General features: G+C 37.6%; 1 protein-coding gene across 5 annotated transcripts in view; it reads left to right on the top strand.

Moving 5' to 3' along the window:
• LOC131063517 (uncharacterized) overlaps positions 1–26,454 on the top strand; it is a 107,606-nt gene that overhangs the window by 38,570 nt on the left and 42,582 nt on the right. For all 5 annotated transcript variants that reach the window (XM_057997388.2, XM_057997383.2, XM_057997369.2 and 2 more), the window contains 2 exons: positions 12,412–13,823; positions 14,022–14,285. In XM_057997388.2, coding sequence (XP_057853371.2) covers positions 12,412–13,823; positions 14,022–14,285 — 1,676 coding nt within the window. The remainder of the gene's footprint in view (positions 1–12,411; positions 13,824–14,021; positions 14,286–26,454) is intronic.

Raw genomic sequence — 26,454 nt, 5'->3', positions numbered from 1 at the left:
TTAAAAATAAAAGATAGTCTAGAGTGGTCATTACACACATAAGGATGTTTTTCATGATGACAAAATTGAAATAGATTTGTGCTATAATTTCTATACCTTGACCTGAAATGATAGGGGTAAGTTAATTAGAGCTTTTACTATCTTTAGGGTTATATCATTTTAAGATTAGTCAAACACAATCTTTCTAATTTCTACTTATAATTTATTGTTCAAAGTTCATTGCAATCATTGCAATGTGTTTACTTATTCCTTATACAGCTATACATATACATATTTTAAAAACTAATTTTTCAAGTACTATATGTATTATGTCAGCACCGCTCCCCCGCTGCCCCCCCCGCTGTACCCCTGACGTTTCCAAACTTAGGCCCCAGGTACCCCCGTCCGTGAAACACGTCCCCCCGTCCCCTCGAGGAAAAGTCCCCAAACCCCGTGGAACTTGAATAAACATATCCACTACTAAATTTAGTACATTTTAATGTTCAGACTAACTGTACACTGCAATTGAAAATCATCCAACCACAAATAGTATGAACTAAGGAATTATCAACATTTGCACATTACTCCATCACAACCAAAGAACTTCATCTAACATGAGGATATAACAAGAAACCATGCAATTATGTAGAAGAAACAACACATTCCACAATATCTTCAATGAAAAGGATGTTTATTTACAAGCTTGGCAACAATTTTTGCCTTTTCCCCCTATTCTAATCTACTCTAACTGCTTGCTATTGTCTATTACTGAATTATTAACGTTTACAAATGAGAGAGTGGAGCCTTATATAGCATTCTCAATACAATTGAATGGCCAGGATCAAATCCACATCAATGGCCAAGATCGAAAGATCAAAACCCTAATTAGGGTTTGCCACAACCCATTACATAACATTTAATGCTTGACCAATGATTTAATAACAATAAATAGGACACATTCCCTTCTTTGAATGTTGACCAATAAATACGAGGTTAGGTACATTGAACTTTGTGCCTCAACATGTGGTAGTTATCCTCCTTGTTGGCTGAGTCAAGTGCGTTGAATCTGGACACCTTGATTGGGAATGATGCGATTGGATAGGTGATGACTTGGTGCCACCTCAGCTTCTTACTCTTTGTAACTCATCACAAGTGTTTGTGATTTAGGCAATATCTCTTAATACTCAACATTTCCAAGCACCTGCAGTGATGAGGGAGGGAAAGAGATGATGGGGGGAGATATTCCCAAATTGCATCATCTTGCCTGACTTGATCATCTTCACCTATGCCTCCTTCATACGGTGTCTCACCTTTGCATTAGACCTGAATTCCTTGACCTTGGCTCCAATTGACCTTGAAGCCTTAGTCTTGGATTTATTGTCTTGCTATATTAGCAACAATTCTTGGATTTCCTAAGGAAATTCAAGACAGTAAAAAATTTCCTTCTTGTTGATCCTTACAGTTGTGATGATGGGTCCTTACCCTTCCTTTGCAATTGCATTGCCACGCTTGCCTTTCTCTTTCTTTGTAGTGTGTTCCTTGTCTTGATGTTGTCCTTTACTTTATTACTTGTGGATTTCTCCCTTGTATGTTCATCCTCTGTCTTGAATGTTCTGGTTATTATCCCGGTCCTGGAGTTTTGACATTTATCTTGTATGTCTAGTGGACTTGATACTGCAATGTTCTCTACCAAGCTTCCTTATACTTAAATATCTTGAATTTCCATGTTAATCTTATCACCGAACAAAGAAATTCCTCATGCCTTGAAAGCCTTTCCACAGCTGAATCTTTCACCTCCTCTTGAGCTCCTTGTATCAAACTTGAAAGACTGGTCACAATATCTTGTATCAAACATCACGAGAAACACCAAAATAATCAAGTGCTTAATCTAGAAATGGTATTCACATGAGGATTGATTTCTGATTTCAGGCTCTCTTAAGTTCTGATTTTTGTTTTTCAAGGCTTGGTCTCAACTTTATAGGTCTGATTTTCATCTGTTTTCCTTGGTCGTGGATCTTAACATGTCAGGATACCTTGCTTAAGATGTGGCCGGACTTTTTGGTATGCTGGGACATTTTGCTTGTATGGCTGGGCTTTTGAAGATGTGGGGACATAACATAGCTAGGCTTTTGGAGGGGTTAGGACATGACATAGAAGGATGGCCGAGCTTTTTGGGCCATGAAGACAAAATGCCAAAGAAATGGCCAAGGTTTTAAGCATGCCAAGACAAGATTAATATGGTTGAACTTGTGGGATAGTCAAGACAAAATGAGGAGAATGGATGGGCTTTTTGACCTATGCGGCCATGAAGTGAATGGTGGTTGGGGATTTTAGTGGGTGCCGCCATGTTGTGAGGTCGGGGATTTAGAGGTGAGTGGCCATGTTGTGAGTGGTGGTCGGAGTTTTTGAATGATCAGGGACATGAAGTGAATGGTAGCGGGGTTTTGGATAGGCACGAACATGAAGTGTGAATAGTGGTCGGGGATTTTGAGTGGTGAGGACAACTTGCTCAAGGTGGTCGAGCTTTTGGAAGGATCAAGACATTGAAGACATTGTGGCCGGGCCATTTGATGCATGCAGACAGAATATTAAGTCACATTGTTCACCTTGAACTGAGATTTCTTCACTTATCTTCAAGACATTTTCATCTTGATCCATCAAGGCAATCTCTAAACTTCTCCAAGCATTTAATCTCCATAAATTGTTGATCCTAGCAATTTGAAAAAAAATTTAAAAAAAATCATCCACCTTCCTAGTCATGGATTGTCAAGATAGGATGCTAAACATGGCCGAACTTTTGGGGCATTAAGGACACTTTGCCAGGAAGTCCATAGATCTTGAGGAGTGAGGAAGTGGAACTTCTTCCTTAGCAAAATTTCACCAACCTAAGTTGTTGATTACATCAACCACCTTCATTGCTCACCATCAGGGTAACCTTAAAACTCCTTCGATATTCATCAAGCACTTGATCTCTAATTGTTTGTTCATCACACTTGAGATTCATACCCTGGCTTGACCTGACGGTTGCACTATGGAGCATCACCCAATGGTCATCTTGACTTCTATTCATCACCTGGCCTGCGCTTATCACTTGAACATCTAGAGCTACAAAGGCTTCAAACTAACCTGGAGGAAGAACCGACTTGATCACTTCCGGACAACCAAAGGCATTGCATCTTTCTTTATCAAAAGGTTAAAGATACTAAAACTATCGCCAAGCTAGATGACTAAGCTAAGACAACTACGTTAGAAAGCAAAAAGTGGGGGTCCCCTTTTGCAATGGGGCGATGTGTGAAATCGTCACAATAGGTAGGTTTATTTATTTGAGTATATTAGGAAATAAGAGCACATTTGAATTTTGATGGTATTTATTACCATCTCTATCGTATTGATCTTTTGATTTACAATGGTTAGATGTCATGTCTTTCTCATCAAGGTGAGTTCACATGACAGCTTTGCTCCTATATTTTAGTCAGTCCTCTAGCTTACTGCTTGTCCTTGGGACACATGTCACCCTGATGTGCATGTTTAGAGACTATATATTGTAGTCTATTTTTTTGTTTTACATATTTTTGAATAGAGATACTGGAAATTTGTTCTCGTATTGTTTCCATATTGAATTAATTTCATCTTGCTGTTTTGATCTTAGGGAGATTTAATTTTGTACAATTTTGATTAAATCTAACAAGATATAGCTTCAAGAGAGAATTTTTCCGAAAAAGCAAATTTTCTATGGTTCAAGTTCTGTCATTGTGTTAAAGTGAAATAGGATATAAGTATGCAAAGATAATTGAGAAAAATAAGTACACAAATTTAGTTACCATTGCATACAATGATAGGGCCAAATTGGAAAAAATCAAAAAGATATGAATAAATGTGGAAAACATGCCCACATAGTTGGGATTTTTTCAATGTTCATCCTTCCATTCCATTAGTATTGGATCTCTTTCCTTCCGGCTTTGTTTTCCACTTGCTTTAATAGAGGCAGTCCAAACTTTTGAGTGCAAAGACCTAGTAGAGGCACAAGGCTTCTGGGTTCAATGGCCTTTTGGGGGTTTGAATCTTGGTGGTTTGACAGCAACACCAATATTAACCAATGCACCATGTATTATGATGTTACATATAATATATGTTATTATTAATATATTTCATATAATATATAAAAATTAATATAAAAGCGCAATCAAAGTGTATTTTAAGCTATTAAAATGTATTTTTTAATGCAATATACTTATAAAAATCATTGCTGGGTCTGTGCACATGACTGGGAGAATTGGGACACATCATGGGATGGCCAGGGCATGCCCCTTCCAGGATGGTAGGTGGTTGCCTTGGCCGTTCTGTGCACACGCCTTCTCTCATTTGATCTGGATCTTGCACTAGTTCTGCATGTACCTGGTAACATAGAATAAATATTATAAATGGTGTTATTTGAGACTAGGTTTTCTGAGGCACCTGGTATTCACTGTCCATTACAGCCTTTTCTTGCTAAATTCTCTTTGTAAAGTCCTCCATCATTAGTCCACTGAAAACAGTTTGAAATATGTATAGGTGTACAGCCTTTCTTATGTAATAGTTTTATGCCTTTAATGTTGTATTTTGTTCAATAGTAAACTGACTTTTTAATATTTGTTTAAAATAATATTATTCATCTAATGACATATATACTTCAATCTTTGTTTTTTAATTTTCATCTTTGACAATATATTCATTTTGATACTATTTTAGCTGTCTGCAGTATAATTATGCACAAATTTTCATTTTGCACTTTAATAGTTTTGAAGAAATTAAAAAAATCATAATTTTATATAATAATGAACTATGGAAATCAACTTCTATTTTGTGATGAATTGCCACATTGATTTCAAAGACTATGCTCCTCTCTCATTTGCTCCAAGAGGATGGCTTTGGTTTGCCACAAATCTTCCATTTCAATTTAATACTACAGCCTCAAAGACCTAGTATGACTTTGATACCATATTAGATTTATGTCATTAATTTAAATAATACGTTGTGTTAGTGTCAAGCAGCATTAGTTTCCATTTTTGTTGTTTTCCTGACCAAGGTGAGTTATCCATGGAGGTTGCTCTTGTCCATGTGTAGCAGAGGTTTTTCTGCTAGTGAGAAATCTATGACTTCTGTGTTGCTGAAAGGTTCAAAATTTTGATGGTTGCAGATATATCCAGACTACAGAAGTGTTTGATGATTGTTGCAAAATTGTTTTCATAGTTCTGGTTCCCTCTGGTCTAATAGTGAGTGTAACTAATTTTAGTTTTGCCCTAATGCTTTCCTGCTGCAAAGTAGGTCTTTATTCATTTAAGTGCTTCTCAACTGTGTAACTGGGTCCTGCTGTCCTGACTCCTGTACCTGGTCTGATCAATCTTGGTCTTGGTTTTGGGAATGGGTCCATCTAGGGATGACCTTGACACCCTAGGTACTGAACGGCCTAAAAAACTTTTAGAAAATGATTTAGAAAAAACACAAATTTCTAAATAAATTATGCCCAAAAATGAAAGTTAAAACCCACAAAACTACCTAGAATCTCAAAAATAGCCACCAAACATGAATACATTTACCATTCCATTCTTCCAAAAATTATTGCTTTTCATTGCTTGACCATTTTTAGTTTTTTTTTCTAGGTGCTATGGGAAACTTTTGTAGTTTTCCCTAATAAGAATAGTGTGCACCAAGAAGATTTATCATTCGAAAGTAAGTTTATTTTGAGTTGCTTCGAGAATTTTTCCAAGGCTTTTTTAACATAAAAAAGCATTTTAAATGTTTTTAATTGTTATTCATTTATTAATGTATTCTATGGTTGTTTTTTAAATATACTTTTTCTAACATAGGTTGGGGTTGTTTTTTAACTCACATTTGTTTATTTTAAAACATAAAGGTAGAGTTATCTGTATGGTTGATAATGGCTGCTGCTAGTTCAAGCTTAGTGGGGCTTGGGGGGAGAGGTCTTTCAAATTTGATCAAGTATTACCTCATTAGAGCCTTGCCCCAATGATTGAGCAATTTTCAGGAGGTGGGGGATTTCTTTGCTAGTGTAGTCACTACAAAAAGACTCCATTCCTATAGACTCCATTAAGATGATGGGTCTTGAAAATGTTGTCCAATTTATAATAACATTGCTAAAGATTGAGGGGCATTAGGTATATTAGTGAATGCAATATATGCACATGTTTTGGATACCATATGTTGTCCATTCTCTCAATGTGGTGATTGATTGAGAAGATTGATACAAATATAGAGTAGGCGAAAAAAATGTATATTGATGATAGATTCCCTCAATTTTTTACCTTTGAAATTATATAAAAAGGATTTAAATTCTTTTGACTTGATAAAAACATCATCAGACACAAAAGCAAAATGCTCATCATATTGTGCATCACTATGGATGTTCAGCCTGGAAACAATTTGTTCTTGTAAGTCAGGTTCCTCTACTGTGTCCGGTGCTTGATGCCTGGATACTATCTCAACATCTTCTGACTCACTTTTACTCTCCTCTTCGGTCTCCATTTCCTGCAATCTCTTTTTCTTTTCTTCCAAATAAATCTCTGTTTAATTCATCAATGGCCATTTGGGCCTCTTCCTCCTCCATGTTCCTAAACATATCTTCTGCTTCCAAGTAAATATGAAAATAATCTCCCAAATTCTGGCCTTTCTTACAAGTGTGAATATATCCTTCAGGGTCATAATTGACTCTTAGCAATATATTTGAACAAATTGTATTCTTCAATTAATTTCCTATCAATGGCTTCATGAGCCTTTGTTGACACAATGGTGAAGTCCCCAAAACTAAGAGTCTCGGGCAGGAAAGCTTGCTTACGCATATCTCCAAAATGTCTATCATTTGACACACTTAACTGTCTTACAATCTCCAGATAAGCAATCCTGTCTGGTACAAATTTTGGCAACACATATGGGGTTCCTTCAAAACCATAAATTCTGAAGCAAGTAAAATCCTTATGAACAAACCAATCACCCCAGTTGTGATTGACAATACCTCTCTCATCAAAAGCAGCAGGTCTCATAAATCTTTTAATCTCAATGGAAATAGATCCTTCACATGGGACACCATAAACTTGGTATAGTGGCTTTACTATTAGCTCTTCAAAATTAATGTAGTTTGACCTCACGTATCGTGAGTTCCATACTGATGTCCACATTTGCACTGGTTGTTCTTTACCTGCTCTGTCCACTGTGTTCAATTTTAAACTCATTGGCCACATACCCCGAAATCTTCCATAAAATAAAATCAAATGTATCAACAACGAGTAAAACTTAAAAGTGGGCTCCCTATTATCCTTGAGGTTCAAGAAACCCTCATGCAATTTTTATGCAAGATAAGTAGCATAATCAAAGGGTCTCGGCTCATACATTTGTACATTTGCTGCCAACACCAGCGGCCCAATACTAGCCACATCAGGGACCTCTATACCTCCAACCTGTCCGCATGACATATAAGTGTACTGTAAGTAGTGTCTGAACATATCCATGTTAAATGGGGGACCATCCTCTTCGGTCAGAATGCCCTTCTCAACCCTGTGGAAGGCTAAGTTCCACCCTTTGTAAGTAGTATCCATTTTAACAAATTCCTCTTCTAGTTCTTCAAATGACAAGGGCACATCAGGGTTAGGGTCTAAGCTAAAAACTTCATCTATAGTGCCACGGCAAAATCTGATAAACACCTCGCCATTTGGAAACTAAATGCATCTCTTCACAGAATTATAATTTTTGACTAGGACTTCCATCAATCTAATATTTACGAAAACATTCCGAACAACAAGTTTACCTAAGTTGGTTATCCATGGGTTACAGATTGGTATTTCTCTGTCTTTTCTCAGAAAATGAAATAGGAAGAGTTCATAATCCCTCACCTTTGTCCATACGTCTCCAACCCCTTTAAATCTGTCTTCAAGCTGATCTCTTCTGGGCAAATGTTGTTTCGACCTTCTAGATTTTGGACCTGGAGACTGCAATTGATCAATAATATCTTGATTCAATTTGCGTGCAGGAGGGACTTCCGCTGTTTTGGATTTTTTGGATGTGGAGTCGGAGCCCTTAGCACTTCTCTTCCTTCCTGATGAACTTGAAGCTTCCATGATGCGTGAAGAATTGTGAGCAATAATTCTCACCTGGTGTGTTTTTCACTAGGATGCCATCTGCACTTGGTTCTTAATTCGCCTCGTGTGAGCCATCAATCTACTCAGTCGTAAGCATTAAATACAGGCTACTTTGGTTTCAGTTTTGAATTACATTTGGGACGGCTCATCGATATATGCTTTTTCGATGAATTACTCCCTTGGCGCCACCAGAAATATTTCATTCCTTAAGTCACTTTGTTGTTCATCGGTATGTGTCTTCCCGATGCCCTTATCGGGTATCGACATAACCTTGAATAGCTTCTGTCGATGGTCATTTTTTCTTCGATGAACCTTCTCCTTTGTTATTTCTATTGGGTATTGGGATAGCTTGAAATGATACATCCCGATCTCTTTAAGTTATGCCGATGACTAACATCTTTCTTCCTATCGGTGTAGGTCTTACCGATAGCCTTATCGGCTATTGGCAAAACACAAACTCACATGTTCCGATTGTGAATGCTTTGCCGATGATGCTTCAGTAGTTACCATGTTGGTGTATATCCTACCGATGTGCCTATCGGGTATCGGGATAACTCCTACCCCCTTCTCGCGATAGTTAGTTACTTCCCGATGACCTTTTGCTTTGCTAAGGTGCTTTCTTCGGGGTAAGCTACACTGATGGTTTTAATCTGCTTTCTCTACAAAATGTGCTCCCCTCAATGAAATACACATGTTAACAAAACCTCACAAAAGCTCAACCTCTGAGATATTACATAGATCTTGCTTCTTTGGCTAAATTTGTCAAAGTGAAAGCCTTATCTTACTCAGTGCCAGCCCCTAATTGCCCAGCTGATGGTTGACTCTCTAGAAACAGATCATAGATGGATGGGAATTGATGTTGTAGGATCATTTCTGCACATAAAACTTCAGCAGTAACTATTCTCATGAAAAAATACCTATTGAAAAGCATAAGCAAATAGTATCTCAATAGCATAAATAATTTTGAAAAATTATGTGCTAACACTCAGATTTATTGATATAGATTCACCATGTTTGAGATAAACTTATGATGACATGGACAACATGACTGAAAAAATAAAGCACACAAGGAAACAAAGGAGAATGATCTCACATAAGCATTTTTCAAAAGGGCATAAAGAATCATTGTTGATCATTGGAACAAGATGAGCATATCTTTGCATCTATTTGCATTTGCATTGTCTCTTAAATTTTACAACACAAATAAGTTTAGTTTGTCTAGCAAAGTGGCACCTTAAAAAAATGTAGAAGTTGCTGATGGGTACAAGGTTGCATTGAAAAGAATTTTCTCAATTTGAGATGTGGAGGATACTATTGTTAGTGAGTTTGGTAGCTTTATAACTTTAAAGAATCATTGTCTTAGAGCTTTTTGAGACAAGTACAAGGACACACATGGTTGTACCTCCATATGTACCTACAACTTCCAATCAAAATTATGTCATAAGCTTTTTTAATTTTTTGATGCTATTCTCCTTATCAACTATATATCATGTTTAATATTTATGAATGTTGTATTTGTTTACGATTTCAATAAGTTTTGGATTCTTCTTTAGTTCAACAAAACTAGATTACAAGCTTCTTTATTCAGTTATTTAAGCACAAATTGTTTATTGCAAAAAAGTTGATGAGTTGTTTTGTGTGCATTCCAACTTGTGACTCCTATCACATAAGTGAGTCGACTACAAGGAAAGGGTGAATAGGAGTTGGGATGTAACCCTTGAGTGTGCAAACTTAGATGCATTTGTTCCGTGGCTTGTTGCAATTTCTTTAGATGATGAAGATGCTCCTACATGTAATGTAGCTGATGGAAGTGGCACTTAAAGTGCTTGTTGTTCAAATCAAAGTTTGAAAATTCGGACTTAGACTTGACTCAACAGCCCAAAATTTTGACTTGGACTTAGGACTTGGCATGGACTTGAGATAAAACTCGGCAAAAAAAACCCTCATCATTATGCTTAAAAAGGAAATTAATGCATTTAGAGAACATAAAAGTCTAATTTGACTATCAATTTGTCACAATGCAAACATTACAACTGTCATATGATCCTCAAACTCTCAAAATTTGAAATTTTAGTCGCTATGTTTGTAATGTTTAGATGCCAGAAGAGTCCAACCTCAGGACTTGGGAGTTTGAGCTAAGACTTGAGAGTCTTGGAGCAAGACTTGGCCGAGTACTCGGCCAGACTTAGCTAGATTCGGCTCAAGAGTCTTGTCGACTCGCCTCAGCTGCCTTGAGGACTCCCACATGAGTTGGGAGAGTCCTGCCAAGTACTCGCGAGTCCTCAAACTATGGTTCAAATGAACTAAGCAATGATTTTGATTCTCTCAATGAAGAACAAGACGGAGACTATTGATTGTATTTTGTATTGGTTTGGCATTTAACATTGAATTATCATTTAACCAACCACTATAAATTGTATTATTGATTTTGTGTACGTATATTTTGCAAATTATGTGTATATATATATGTGTGTGTGTGTGTGTGTGTGTGTGTGTGTGTGTGTGTGTGTGTGTGTGTGTGTGTGTGTGTGTATGTATGTAATGACTTTGATTCTCTCAATATGTATGTATGTAATGACTTGATTGTATTTTGTATTGGTTTGGCATTTAACATTGAATTATCAATTAACCAACCACAATGAATTGTATTATTGATTTTGTGTACATATATTTTGCAAATTATGGGTATATATATATATATATATATATATATAGTATGTATGCATGCATGTATGTAGAATCTGGGGGAAAATTTGCCATACTGGTGAACCTTTTAAATGTATCCAAATTGGTAACTTGTCAACATCATTTGGTTCCTGCCATGTTGTCATGCACTGACGTCTAATTGTTTCATGAGGATTTATAATGTACTCAATCAAAACCCACAAAAGAGGAAACCTACTTTGAGGGCAGTGGCACATGCATAAGTAGGCTGATAAAGAAGGAGCATAATAAATTATTAAAGAGGGACATTAAACCCAAATTGCTCTTCCGAAGAAATTATATCATTTACTGACTGTTATTTACAATGATCTGTTAGAATCCAAATTCTGTTGTGATTTCTCAGTTAACAAGGGTAACAATTCGGTCCTTGGTTATGACATTGTACTAGGAACATGGTGACTTATTTAGTGGGCTAACTCAGTAATTTCAAGCTTTAACAATCTGATATATACTGATTATGTTGCCATGCAGTTTTAATCTGGTGAACTTGCCCCAAAGTGCTTTTTATAAGGGAATTATGCTACCGAATGGTTTTTAGCATGTTCCTTTTCATATTTTTGTTTCAAGCATATTTCTGTTACGAATTTTAAGAATTTAATTATGTTATGCTTGTCCCATGATAGAAACGAGGATACCATTGCTGAATATCATGAGTTTTATGCACCCGTCTTACTGATCAATTGCAAGGCTTGTAAGCAAGCCGCAATACCCTTGCATATGGGATGATATTGAGGTGATGCATCTTGGGAAATGAAGCAGATGCATCACATTATTTGTTATGCATATCTCTATGCTGTGCAGAGACATTTTAGAAGGGGAGTGACATTGTCCATGCTGGTTATGCGTGCTCTTGGCCTCCTCCATTTAAATTGATGGAATTCGTTCATGATACTCTTTCAGTAATATTCTGAGTCTAAAGACAACGGAATAAGTTTTATGAGTGGATACTAACGACTGTTGCTGTTGGGTATATTTGTGATGAGACAAATTTTCTGTCCATGAGAATTGTTGTATCCACATGTTTTTATTGTTTACTGTGAGCTCTTTGTTTATCGTGAACAGAGTAGGGGCATACCGCAATTGTGGGTTATGGGAAATTCTTTTTTACTCATGGAGGAGCCTCACTCCTAGAGACTTGCAGCCCCAAAGTTTATATGATGTAAGCCCATTATTAAAATTTAAAATTTGTGACAAATTGATAAGATAAAGCATTGAATCCTCGACAAAATATTTGTGATGTTTTTTTAATTTTTACTTCTAATATAACTGTCTTGTGTCATGATTCTTTCTTTTTTGCAGCTGACATTCTATTTTAATATTAGTTAATTTACAGACTTTTACTCATACTGGTCATTTGTTGTTCAAAATGGACCTTTTCTTTAAGTTTGGAGCATGGCAATGCATGAACAGTAAAGCAATTAACTTCTAATATTTAATGTTTTTTTTCATTTTTATTTTTAATTTGTTGTTTTCTTTTCTAATTTATATCTTTGTTTAGTTGTAGTCACTTTAAAAAAAAAGTTTATTATTGTGGTCCTGACAAACAATAACTGACAAAATGTTTTCTGCAATGTTTCAGGGAAGTTAAATCTTTCTAAATCTGTTAAGGGAATTGTAGATTTGAAAGGGAAGAGACCTCTTTACATGATATCTAATAGGAGAGAAAAACCAAAGTTTGATGTGCGAAGAAAAGAATACTTGACAAGGTCTAAAGACAAGGAAGAGCATTCATCATTGAAAGTGGAAGGATTGATCTCACCTTGCTATAAGAATGCGTTACATTCCAGTATTGAAAGACCTGGAGATGACAATGTTTCATCTCCAACTGATGAGCCAACTGTTATGCCACCCACTGAATCAGATACATTGGAAACTTCTGTCAGACAGTTTCCTATGGATACTGATATTGAGGTCCATCTATGTCTAAAAAGTGAAGGAGAGGCAAAGTCATTTCTGCAGGATACTTCGCATTTGGAACAGCCTGTGAAAACTCTTGTTGGCAATCAGCCACCGTATCTGTGTTATGAGCAAACTTATAATGATAGTATTCCTGAGATACCAGGATATCAAAATGTCTTTTGTAATGGTTCTAGGAAGTTAAATCTTTATGAAACTATCAAGGGAAGGGAAGATTTGGCAGGGAATGAACATCTCTACAGGAAAGCTAAAAGGAAAGAAAAAAAAAAGTATGACATAAGAAGAAAAGAATACTTGACAAGGTCTAAGCATGTTGAGAGGAATATTCAAGAAGATGAGGACAAGCACTCATCGTTCAAAGCAGAACCGTCAACCACACCTTGTGACACCAATGAGCTGAATTCCAACACCAAAGACCCCAGAGAAGTTGATGTTCCAATTACAACCAATGAGCTGGTTGTTCTACCACCTGTTGAGTCAGCAAAGGTGGATACATCAGTTGGGAAGTATTCTATGGATAAGGATAGTGCAGATCATTTAAAACTGAAATGGGAAGGACAGACAAAGCCATCTCAACAGAATACTCCTGGTTTGAAACTTCTGGAAAAATATTATGTTGACAATCAGCAAATTTGTAATAAGACTATTCCTGAGACAATGGGATGCTCTAATGCAGTAGGTGAATTTCAGTTGGGAACACCATTGGTTGTTAGCAACATAGATCAAGTAGATGCAAAATCTGGAGACCTTGCAGGTTCCAGTGATGGTCCTCTAAAAGTCACTGCATGCCACGTAGAATCTTCTCATTGTTTTGATGGAAACTCTTGCCCTGTGCTAAAAAAGGAAACATGTGAAATCACATTCATATCTGGGATAAATTTTGACCCTGTTAGGAAGTCTGATGAGAGTGGCGTAGATGAACATGATTGTGTCCCACATGATGAGTTTGGTGATGTCAAAAAGAAATGCTTTAAGATAGTAAATAATCCAAATGACTTGGGTGGGAGGCAGATGCGACCACGTCCTTTAGATCCGTTGCAACCACTTCCTGTTTTTATTGAAGGCCGTGACCAGGTAAGGCAGCAATTAGTTCTCAACTTTTCTGGAAACTTATTAAAAAAAATTCACATTCTAGAAATGTCATTATGATAACCTCTTGAATTGTAAGGAACATTGATATCATGTGGAATTCTATTGAAATAGGATAATTAGGAATGTCACTTTCAATAATTTTGAAGACTTATTCAAAATTAATACGTTGTCTATGTGCAGGAGTTTCATGACTTAAATTCAGCTCCCTTTCAGTGGCATTCTAGACATCACGGAGAGGAAAAGTTCAGTATTGTGGCGTCAAGCAGGTCTGAGCACACATCCTCGTCTCTCAAATTGAAGAAACAGGAGATTAAAATACCATCCTATAGAAATGTTGCTGGTTACCATGAAGTACGGAGAAGCCTGAATGGAGGAAAATCAGTCTGCACCATTCCAGGACCATATATAAGGCATTTTGTGTCAGATAAGAATCAGATTACTGGAGTGAGTTTTTGATCCTCAAAAGACTGATGAATGTCATGAATTTGTGATTGAAGTTACTTATAATTTGATTGGTGAAATGAGGATTTTCAAAAAGGATTCCCATCCCTAATCCATGCATCTTTCGAAATCTGGAAGGAAAATTGCCAATTCAACCTGGAAATGCAGAATTAGAAAATTTTCCAGTGCATTTCTATTGCTGTATTGATTTGAAAAACAGTAACCAACCATGGAATCTAAGTACATGATCCTCCCATACACCAAGCAATCATTTTGTCAAAATGCACCAAAAAAATAATAATTTGGTCCTTAATAATACAGAGACAGATTTATGGCTAAGCAGCCCATTTCCAAATAAAAAAATAGAATAAATTAGACATGAACTGCATAGAGCTACTTACCCAAAATACTTCTTCCAGGTGTTTGGTTTCTTGCCTGAACTTCTTGGATGATTCAGCAACCAATTCCTAATATGGATTATTTCCACTGTCTTTTCAACTTTTGCATCTAAAAGGAGATAGAGAGAATTTTGAGCTTTCTCTGAAATTTAGTAACTCCAAGTAAATCTCACAGTGATCATGGTTGAGGTCTGTTATGGCAGGAAATCGTCTCTCAAAGACCTCATCTGTTGCATCTTTCAAGGCTTTTTCCTCCTGGTAAACTAGAAGCGGTCAAGCAATTATTGTGTAACCTGCACAATTTCATTATGCACCAGAAAGTTATTTGGGCTAGAGGAAACCCACCTTATGGCACACCCATATAGGTGGTTGGATGATAGAGCATGACATGAAGTAGTAATGGTTTGAGGAAGACTCCCTGTTTGGCGTCTTTTCACGTGTTAGGAGCAAAACGTGTCAATGAGGGATGGCATGTTATGTACTTAGGCATATGATGTTATGGGGTGGTAGAGATCCTAACATGTGTCATACACCCTCTTAGTTAATTATATTTAGGTCATAAGAATAACTTGTGTGATTAATCATATTTGGTAATGAGTCAGCTTATGTTGGGATTTATAGTTAACCTCTCTATTATGTTGTTAAGGGGAGGTTTATATGTGGAAGATGAACATCATTGTAAGGGATTCGTGAAAAGGGAATTGCATTTGGTTTGGGTCTGAACTTGGAGATATAGTGGGAGTGGCTTATTCCATTGGGAGTATTATATGTTGTTACTTGACCTTAAGAGTCTATTTTATCTATGGATATTGGATGTTAGGGCCATCATAGAAGAAGGCTTTCTTGGGATTGACTTGGAAAACCAAAAGGTAAATATTTTTTATATGTACCCTAATGCATCTTTGTGTTTTTGAGCCCATTTCCTATCAAAATTGTTTTGGGGATGTGGGGATGGGTAGAAAATGCCCCCCACGCTGCTCGTTATTGTAAGAAAAATAATCAGAAATGTTTCCAGTACATCGAAACAAATGCTTGGGAATGGTAGTAAATGCCAAGGAATGGCTAGCCATCCTTGGGACACCTAGGGGATGCCTGTATGTCCCTTGAGCACCCTAGGAATGAGTAATCGTCCCCCAACTGTTTGCTACAAACTAGCCTTTAAAAAACGTAAAATAATAAAAACACAAAAATGAGAAAAAAGAGACGGGGGTGGGGACAACCCTAAACCTAAAGTGAAGACCATAACACTCAAAAACAAAAAACTTCACTTTTAACAGAATGGCTTGCCTTTGTCAATCTTTGGGGTCCAACATTTAACAAATTAGAGATGAGGTTAGATAGAGCTACGTCAGCTCAATTTGACTCTATTCAATGGTGGACATGGCGTGGCAAGAATGTGCTAGAGTGAGAATGCTTGCCTCTCACCTCTTTTCTTAAGTTGCTAAGTCCTCTGTAGCAGAGAGGATTTGGTCCACAGACAACTTCATTCCTTAAGTTGAGAGGATTAGGCTAACCTTTTGATGAGCAAAGTTGGTTGCTATTCATGATGCCTTGTGACTTTAGGATTGATAGAATCCTAACAATTGTGAGACTCCAACTGCACAATGGAATTCTGATCCCAAAGTTGCCACACAAATTGATGAGGAGGCACAATAAATAAGAATTGGTTGGGGTTCCTTTGGTTCCTTTGGATGAGGCAGTCCCTCATATTGATAACAACTTAGATTCTTAATTTGATTTTGATTTAGCCTTAGGTGAAGAATAGGTAAGAGGCATAGCAGCAACAGATCTAGTTGTCTACATTTTGGCATTTTTTGGTTGTAGCTTTTTGGCCTTTCTATTTTGTTGTGTGTGCACATTGATAACGAAACTCAAATGGTTAGACATTGACATGTTAATTTGTATGTCAACTCATATGAATTCTTAATTCTGCCTCTAATGTTGCATGATGTGGTTATAACTTATATGATGAATATGGCGAATGCCTTATCATACATTTGAAATTTCCTATATTTAAAAATCTCCCTATTTTTTAGGTGTCCCCTAAAAAAGGGCCACCTAATAAAGTTGTCCTACAAGTGTCTCCACTTGTCAATTTTCCTCTATGTTTCATGAACTTGGTGGAATATATGAGCTTTTCAATTAATTGGGAAAACAGTGGGAAATAAAAAATGCTATAAAAGTTCATAAAGTGGAGAAAAAAAACGGTTCTTTTAATTTCATGCCAAAGAATTTGATTAGAGATAGAAAGTGAAACAAAATAAGAGTATAAGATATGAAATATGGATTTTGCTCATCAATTTTTGAGCTTGTTGATTACAGTGCACAGTACATTGCTATATAATCATCCTTTGTTGTTTGAAGTTTGAACCTAGGATTCAATTACAAATCATATATTACAAGTCAAACTATATAAGTAATAAAATAGGGAGAACACTTACGAGGCTAGCTGATATAGTTTACCAGGGGCTGTAGACTATGATGTTCAAGTAGTAATATCCAGGTTTGCTTTCAATTGATTCAGATCATGTTCATCATAAGCATCATTATAATAGCTAGGTCCTCATCATTTTTGATCCATTTTGAATTTGGATTTATCTCATCAAGGTTAATTGACTAATTATTCTTGACACTACTTGACATAATTATAGTGAAGTCATTAGGTTTTTGACCTCAATTTTTTATAAGTTGAAGGTGGAGGTTGTAATGAAAAGACATCAAATCATTCATCCTCTGCTAATTCAAATTGTCAAATTTCTTTGTGAGTATGTTGTGTTCAAACAGACTCTAGGATTGCTCAAAAGCAAATGAATTGCATGGTTGGTTCACCATGTGCATTGCCACCATTGTATATTTTTGGCCTCCTTGCCAAAAAATTTCACCATTGCATTGACAAAAAAAAAAAGTTTGTCAAGATTCTGTAATCTACTATCTATTTAATATTTATAATGTATTTTAAGAAAGTTTAAAGTTAGATTGGAAATGCTTGGCTTCAAAGTTGTCTTGGCTTCTGCACCACGTATGTTGGAGAAAAATTCCTTGCCTTGCTGGTATTAGGGTAACTTAACAATAGTTGCCCACTAGTTATTTGAATTAGGTGAAGATCTCTTGATGGATTTAGAAAGGCCCTTTGTCACTTTTGCATCATTTCTAAAGGACTCACTGTAAAATGATTTTCAATTGAGACAGTATCATGTAGCATGGAGATAGCAATGCATTTTCAAATTCCATCTGTCATTGGTTATCTCCCATATCAACATGTAATTTACAAGTCATCGTGCATCATGGTCCTGATAGGCTCCTTGTTCCTATTCATGGCCTCATAGAAATAGTCCATGGGAATTTTTCCATCAATTAGTCTCAAAACTTTGACGAAAGCTTTGAAATTTTTGACTGAAAATTTTCATCAAAAACTTGTGGCGATGGTCCTACCATTCAAATGAATAGGAAAGCACATTCAACACTCAGTTGAAACGAGTATTCTTTCAAGTTTGTCTTTTGTGCATGAAGGGTTTGCAACATCACCTTGGGTGAATAATTTCCTTACTATTTGTGAAGGTGTGTATCGTATTCCACATCCTTGCATTGAAAAATAAATTGAGTGAATGATTCAATAATCAGATAATCTATTCAACAATATACAAGCGTATATAAAGAGATTACAAGGACGGCGTTCTAAATTAAGAACAAGTCGTTTAAAGTGAACTGCTAAAAAGCTAAACGCTATATAAAGCTTAAAAGCTAATTAACTAAAAAGCTAAATGACCATTAAACAAGGAACTAAATATAGGTGACTAAAATATAATTAAATATTCTAATATGCATGATTGTGAATAAATTTGGCAATGGTTCAACCTCTCTACACCACAGATTTAAATCATAGAATTTTGTTAAATTTCGTCTAGTTTCAAATCAAGACGATGTGTTACTTATGTGCTACAAAACAAAGTGGGATAAATCTCCATCCAAAAGTCTCCTAGTGATTGCACAGTTAGCAATATTGTTTATAGTACATTGGACCACAAATTTTGGCCCTACCATAACAAACACTTAATGAAATAGAATGAAAAGTGCCTATGTTGGTTTGACCCTTTCTAATGCATGCATACATTTCAAAAAATCACGTCAACCTTGTATGCTACGAGGAAATTAATGAGTATGGATTCTCCTATCTATCCACCTACCTAACATGATAGTGTAGCTTGCTACAGCCCTCTCGATGTGATTTTCGACAAGGACATTGCTCACATCCTGAATTATATCTATCGACATGTCATTCACCAACACCTCATATGAGAGGTCTCGAACAAAAAATCAGCAATGACCTTATGACTTGCTCATCAACAGTCATCTTACACCTCGTACTCTCTAAAGATGGTTGTGCTCTAGGGTAGTACTAGCTGCATATAAGACATTAATCTTGGCATCCTTTTCTTAGGTCTCTATGTTGAACAATAAGTTGTTGATGAATTTAGAATAGGTTGTTGTGATTGTGATGGCTCAACCTTTTTTAAAGAATAAACTATAGCTTTAAAAGATGTCAATCCAATTATTGTCCTTGACTTCTTTGTTATTCTTTCTGCATAAGATTAAAGAGACGTCAAATTTTGAAAGGAAACACCTATGGGGCAACATTTGCAAAGCTTAACATCATGTCGTAGCACCTTCACGTTCAAAGCAATAAATGTTCCCCAAGCATTCAAGGCCACAAAAAATGTATTTGAGTTTGTTTAAATTAAGGATGACTTTTCTGTAGATCCTTTCAAAATCCTTTTCTCATGCCATGATCACTCGAAATAATGCAAGTAAGCCACCTGTAGGGCTGCTTGAAAAGCATTAAAAAAATCTAATCTTTCCTTCACAACCTTGTAGATGTCAAACTCATCTATGATTGTTTCTCAGGGATTCATCAGGTGTTATCCAGTCCATGCATATGGCAAGGCCTACAATGACCTCATTAACCTTAAAGGAATCAGAGAAGAAAATTTGGGATTTAGGTAATGCCTGATGAAAAATAAAGGAGGGCAACCCAATAACTAGGTGAAAAATAATTTCTTTAATCACACAACTTATTTGACAAGTGCACTTTTAAATTATTAGTACAAAGTTTTACTTAATGCTAATAAATTTTTGAATGTTTTGTTTGTAAATTTTGTAAGGGAGAATTATGGTGCTCAAACACTAAATTTTAGAGGTCAGCCGTTCATGTTTTGTGCATACTATAGTGCTTTTGGGCATGAGTGCAATTGGAGCTTCTTTGAGAGCTGTAATGTCACCTAATTGGGTATGCCCTAATTTCCTAATTTCTAAGTGGATAAGTGGATTTCAGGAATACCTTTCACCGTGCAGCAGATTAGAAACTTCTTACAATAATAATCTCAGAAGTCAGATTTGTGGAATAATAACAGAACAGTAATCAGATTAGCAGAACAGAGATCAGATTAGTGATCATAATTTATATTCACTGGTAAAAATACTTCATTCATTAACTGAGGAAAAAGTTACAATATATAGAAGTTACAAAAATACTATAGCTATTAAATAAGTTACCTACTTCTAACTACCTGCTACTGTAGACATTTTTGATCATTAACAGTAAAGAAATGTAATTCTAACACCCTCCCTTAATGGTCAATCTATCAAAAACACCAAGTTGCCCCCTGGATTTTACAAACTTATTCGGGCTCAGAGACTTGGTGAGAATATCCGCAGTCTGATCCGCTGTCGGAACATACTGCAACTGAACTGATCCATCTTCTACCAGCTTGCGGATGTAATGGCAATGAAGCTCGATATGCTTGGTACGTTTATGGAAGACTGAATTTTTGGCCAGTTTGAGCACCCCTTGATTATCAATATACAAGGGAGAAGGACCTTCTTGTGGCATTTGCATGTCAGAAAGCATCCTTCGGAGCCAAACTGCCTCACATGCGGCCTTGACTGTTCCCTGGTATTCAGCTTCAGTTGAGGAAAGAGCCGCGACTTGTTGCTTCTTGCTGCTCCAAGTGATGGCACCAGTACCCAAACTGAATACGTACCCAGAAGTGGATTTTCTATCATCCACTGATCCTGCCCAATCTGAGTCATTATAACCAATCAGCTTTGGAATGTTGCACCTGCCATACATAATGCCATCATTTGAAGTGCCTTTCACATATCCCAGCACTCGTTTCGCTGCAATCCAATGATCAACTTTTGAGGCTGTCATGAAGCGAGAGATGTAGCTGACAGTAAAATAGATGTCAGGTCTAGTGGCAGTGAGATAGATGATGCTCCCTACTAGTTGCCTGAATTCGGTCTCATCTATTGCAGGTGATTTAGACTTGGCTGATAACTTCAGCCCTTTCTCCATAGGTGTGGATGCAGGTTTACAATCCTGCATTCTAAACTTGTCAAGCAAATTGCAGGCATACTTGGACTGTGAAATAAAGATACTGTCACCAGTTTGCCACTCTTCGACACCTAAGCAATAATGGAGAAGCCCCAAATTTGTCATGTCAAAAGCTTAGCACAAGTCATGTGTGATGGCTGTAATCAAATGTGCTGAATTGCTAGTAATTATCAAGTCATCCACGTAGACAACAAGAAAGAGGATATCATCACCGGAGAGTTTGACATACAAATTAGTGTCAGAGGGGCTGCGCTAAAAACCATGGTCAACCAAATACTGATCAATCTTGAAGTACCAAGTCCAAGGGGCTTGCTTTAGGCCATAGAGGGCATTTACCAATCTGCAAACCTGATGTTCCTTACCAGGAACCTTGAAGCCAGGAGGTTGAGTCATATAAACTTCTTCTTGCAACTCACCGTTGAGGAATGCACTCTTAACATCCATCTAGTGAAGTTTCCATCCAAACTGATCTGCAATGGCGAGAAGAAGATGAATAGTGCTCATCTTGGTAGTAGGAGCAAAAGCCTCCTCGTAGTCAATGCCCTCCCGCTGTGTAAAATCCCGAGCAACCAATCTGGCCTTGTACTTATCCAAAGTACCATCTGCATGATACTTGACTTTGTAAACCCATTTACAAGTGATAGGTTTTTTCCCAGGAGGCAAATCAGAAAGAACCCAAGTGTTGTTGTTCAGAAGACTATGGTATTCTGTCTCCATAGCCTTTTCCCACTCAGGAATGCCTTTAGCTTCAGAATATGTTTGGGGCTCATGGATGTTGTGGATGTTGGCCATAAGTGCAAAGTTGACTGTATTCTGTTGCTTTCTCTTGCGACGAACTGATCTATCCTCAAGAAGCTCATCATCACGAAGATCTCCTATCGTCTTGGCCCACCATTTAGGCCTGAGGGTAGAAGTACCAACATTTGGCATTGGAGGAACAACATCCCCTGGAGTTTTCAGAACAAATTCATCTAGATGTGAATCCTGTGAAAAATCAAGTGGTGTTGGATTGGTAGATTCCTCATCTTCAGAGTCAGAATGCTTTGAAGCCCTCCCATCATGGGAACTAAGTGGTAGACGAACACCGACATTAGAAGTCTTCACAGACTGAGTCGCAAGACAAGGAGTAGTAGATGGCATAAATGGACCAGTAATCTCATCAACCACAACATCACGACTGAAAATGAGACGATCTGTCTCCACATCAATTAACTTGTAGGCCTTGTGGTTGTCACTGTAACGAGTAAACATAAATGTTTGGCTCTTTGAATCCATCTTAGCACGCTTGGTGTCTGGAATCCATACATGAGCAGTAGAACCAAAGACTTTCAAATGGCCCACTTTAGGCTTGCGTCTTGACCAGGCTTCTTCAGGAGTCATCTTCTTAATGACATGTGTAGGTGACCGATTGAGGAGATAGACTGCAGTGCAAACTGCTTCAGCCCAGTATTTCTTAGGAACATTTCTATGCTATATCATAGAACGAGCCATTTTAGTAATGGTGCGATTCCTTCGTTCAACGACACCATTCTGCTGAGGGGTGTATGGTGTGGTGAGTTGGCGCTTAATGCCATGTGTAGCACAAAATGTAGAGAAGTCATTGGAACAAAACTTCCCCCCATTATCTGACCTTAGAGTGACAATTTGAGAACTGGATTTGTTCTCAACTAAGGCCTTAAAGTGTTGAAATGTACTTAACACATCTGATTTATTTTTCATAAAGTACACCAACATTTTTCGATTGAAATCGTCAACAAATAACAAGAAGTACCTGCAACTAGTAATAGATTGAGTGTTCATTGGCCCACATACATCAGCATGAACCAATTGAAGGACCTTGGAGGCTCGCTAAGAATCACCATCCGAGAATGGTGCCCGATGTTGCTTCCCAACTTGACAAGCTCCACATACTCCATGATTTTGAGGTTGGATCTCAGGTAGACCAACAACCAAACCCTCTCAAGATAACTGAGAGAGATAGTGCACGTTTAAGTGCCCATAACGTTGATGCCAAAGTGTTTGATGGATGTACTCCTCGCAACTAGAGCGTGCTCCCGAGAATCGCTGGAATCAACAAGTCTATACAAACCATGATCCTCAAGTCCCATAGCGATTGTAGTACGAGTATCCCTATCAACAATGCTGCAGATGGGCGAACTGAAGACAACATCTAATTGAGGAGAATGCCTCATGATCTGACTGACGAAGAGGAGATTATGTTCTAGGCATGGAACATAGTAGACATCAAGAAAAAATAAATTTCTACCTCCCGAGTGAATCTAGACAATGCCCTTACCAAAAACTATGTACTCTTCTCCTTCGAAGATTACTGAATCCGAGAATGGTTCAAATTTCGTGAACTAATCTCGACGATGAGTAAAATGCCGCAAAGCCCCTAAATCGATATACTAGGCATAAGAGTGTACTGGATGTGCTGTTCTCTTGGCCATAAAGCATAGAAAGCAGATTCTTTCTGCTCAGAGTGTTCAACGACATTTGCCTTTGGTTGAGACCTTCCTTGCTTCTTTTGTTCAGAAGCCAATTGAATTCGACACTCAGCCTTCATATGACCAAATTTATGACAATAATTGCACTGAACATTCTTCTTCTTGCTGTCCTGAGAAGAATCAGAGCCTTTCGACTGAGAAGATGGAGCCTTCCCTTTGTTCTTTGCAGAAGATTTGGTAGAGAACGCTTGCTCGGTGGAGGTGGAACTGGTACAGCTCCCAAACTGCTCGTGCCACTGATCTTGCTGTAAAAGCTTGTCACAAAGATAGAAAAACTTCAAATCAACGTCAATGGAAGTGATATTGAGCGTTTTGATGAAATGCTCATAAGATTTGGGCAAACTCTTCAGAGTGATGACGACCATGTCCTCTTCCTCCATTGTGCGATCGATCGCTTCAAGTTGATCATGGATGTCCTTGATCTTTGTCAAGTGGTTCTAGAGAGGTGTCCTCTCGTCCATCATAATCGAAAAGAGCATGTTCTTTAGAAAGAATGCTCGACTCTTGTCAGAGGTTTCATAGAGTCTCTTCAAATGATCCCATATCTCCTTCGTAGTTTTTCCGGATGGGACCTGAGGTAGCTGCTCATCGGTGACAGAGAGTTTAATGAGCATGACTGCTTCTCGGTTGCGCTCATCCCATTTGTCCCGATCCTTGCTGGCTGTAGTAGGACGAGACACAGTTCCCAAAATAACTTGATTGAGGCAACAATGTTCAAAGATCGTAAGCATGCGCTGCTTACAGGTGTTGTAGTTGCGGCGGTTGAAATTCTGGTTGCTTTTGAGCATTATATTTGTTAGAGATGCCATCACGTACCCCGAGGTCGAATTGGTGAAGGCACGAAAAACAGCAGATAAAAACAAGTTTTGCAAGTCAAAACAAGTTCTGCAAGTCGGATTCTGAGGCAGAAACTAAAACCCTGGCACGGTTTTCGAGGCAATTTTTTTTCAGAAGGCCCAGAAAAATCGGACAAAGACTCATAAGAGCTCTAAAAAAACCCACCAAGAATCTGCGGTCAGAATAAAATTTCGACTTGAACCCTAAGGTCAAAGCCCTAGTTGAATTCGCAGAAACCCTAGGTGAAAAAATCTGTAGACCCAGAAAATTGTTGGAAAAACCCATAAGGAACCTGCAAGAAAAAATTATTTTTGGCAAAAAACAGAGGGTTTTCTGCAAAACCCTAGGCCGAAACTGGAACATCTAGAACTGGAAAAGATTTTTCACAGGTTGTAGAAGAAAATCCTTGAACGCGAATGTAGATTGTCGAAGAAATCCCGTCGTGCTCAGAAATATCTGTCGCAGGCCACAAAAACGAAAAATCGCGGAAGAAACTCCATGAAAAAAAAATTACTGCTGCCGCCGAAAATGAAATCGCGAGTACAAATTTGTGTCGCGCAAACTGAATTGCGCACAAAGAGAAGCGAAATATGTCGCAGAAAATGAAGTCGCTTGGGTTTTTATAGAGCCATTGTCATTTTTTTTTTCTTTTTCCAAAGCCAGAAAATAGGCGCCAAAATCGAGAAAGACAGACGCGAAAAAATCACGTTAAAACCCTAGGTGGAAAAACAAACCCTGCTCTGATACGATGTGAATAATTTAGATTCACTGGTAAAAATACTTCATTCATTAACTGAGGAAAAAGTTGCAATATATAGAAGTTGCAAAAATACTGTAGCTATTAAATAAGTTACCTACTTCTAACTACTTGCTACTGTAGACATTATTGACCATTAATAGTAAATAAATATAATTTTAACAAATTAGTGATTCATCAATCAAATACACTAAATGCATTGGTGGCTCAACCATAGGAGAGCATAGGGGAAAGTGACCTCAATGGGGTGTCTCGGACCCTCTACCTTGGGCCCAAGAGCAGATATACCATCCCTCTTGGCTTCATGTGGCACATGCCATCCAGATGAGGTGGCCTACCTTGTGAGGTATCCCCCCATCTTGCCAACCTTCTCCTTCTCTTTATGATTGGTCTCCCTGTACTTATGCTTCATGATAGGAGAGGTTGCAACAGGGTGCCCTGAAAACCATCTCCTCTAGGCCCAAGGGCTGTATCCACTGTACCCCCTTGGCGTCATGGAACCATCTGGTCCCCTCATAGAGGTGGCGTACCATAGTGGAATGCCTCATCACCGTACCCCTCTTGCAGACCCTCTTCCTTATATCACATCATGGAAAACACTCAGAATGTATGAGGATATATATGAAGCAACTGCAGAATAAAATGGTCTGATTTATGTTTGCTATGATATAAATGGTCGTGTCACAGTATGTAAATAATCATAAAGATGCTGAAGTAGTTATGCAGACAGTGATGTGCAGAAATAGACATATATAATATTGTTATGGCATTTAGAAGTTTGCACAGAATGACCATACCACATAGCTGTGGTTAGACGGACTGCCTGAGATGATGTCTTAAGATGTACCAGATCCTATCCCAATTGATGACTGCATATACTCTATTTTCCAAGTCTGCTGATTACATATTTATGTGTCTGCTGTTTATACTCAAAATTCTGCATTTTAGGATGGCATCCCATATCTTCCTTTCTGCCCTTTTGTCTGCTCTAAAATGCAATCCCCTTCCACTCTTCTTCTCAAATGAAACCTTCTACCCCTTATAACTTCCAATGTGACGGAGAGTCACACCCCTTCATCATGCATTCCCTATTTAAGGGTCATAACCTTTCACAATTACCACCCCTTCAAAAGGTCACAACCTTTCATCATTTCTGTCCTTAAAAAGTTACTTATTTATTTTCTTTCTATTCCTTTCTTCTTCCATTAACCCACCCTTAATCCCCATGCTCCATCCTTTCTTCCTTTTCTCATAATCCTCCCGCTCCATATTAGTTGCTTAC

Source organism: Cryptomeria japonica, chromosome 5, assembly GCF_030272615.1.
Source record: "Cryptomeria japonica chromosome 5, Sugi_1.0, whole genome shotgun sequence".
Classification (NCBI taxonomy): domain Eukaryota; kingdom Viridiplantae; phylum Streptophyta; class Pinopsida; order Cupressales; family Cupressaceae; genus Cryptomeria; species Cryptomeria japonica.
The sequence above is the reverse complement of the archived record's forward strand: the minus strand, read 5'-3'. Positions and strand labels throughout refer to the sequence as shown.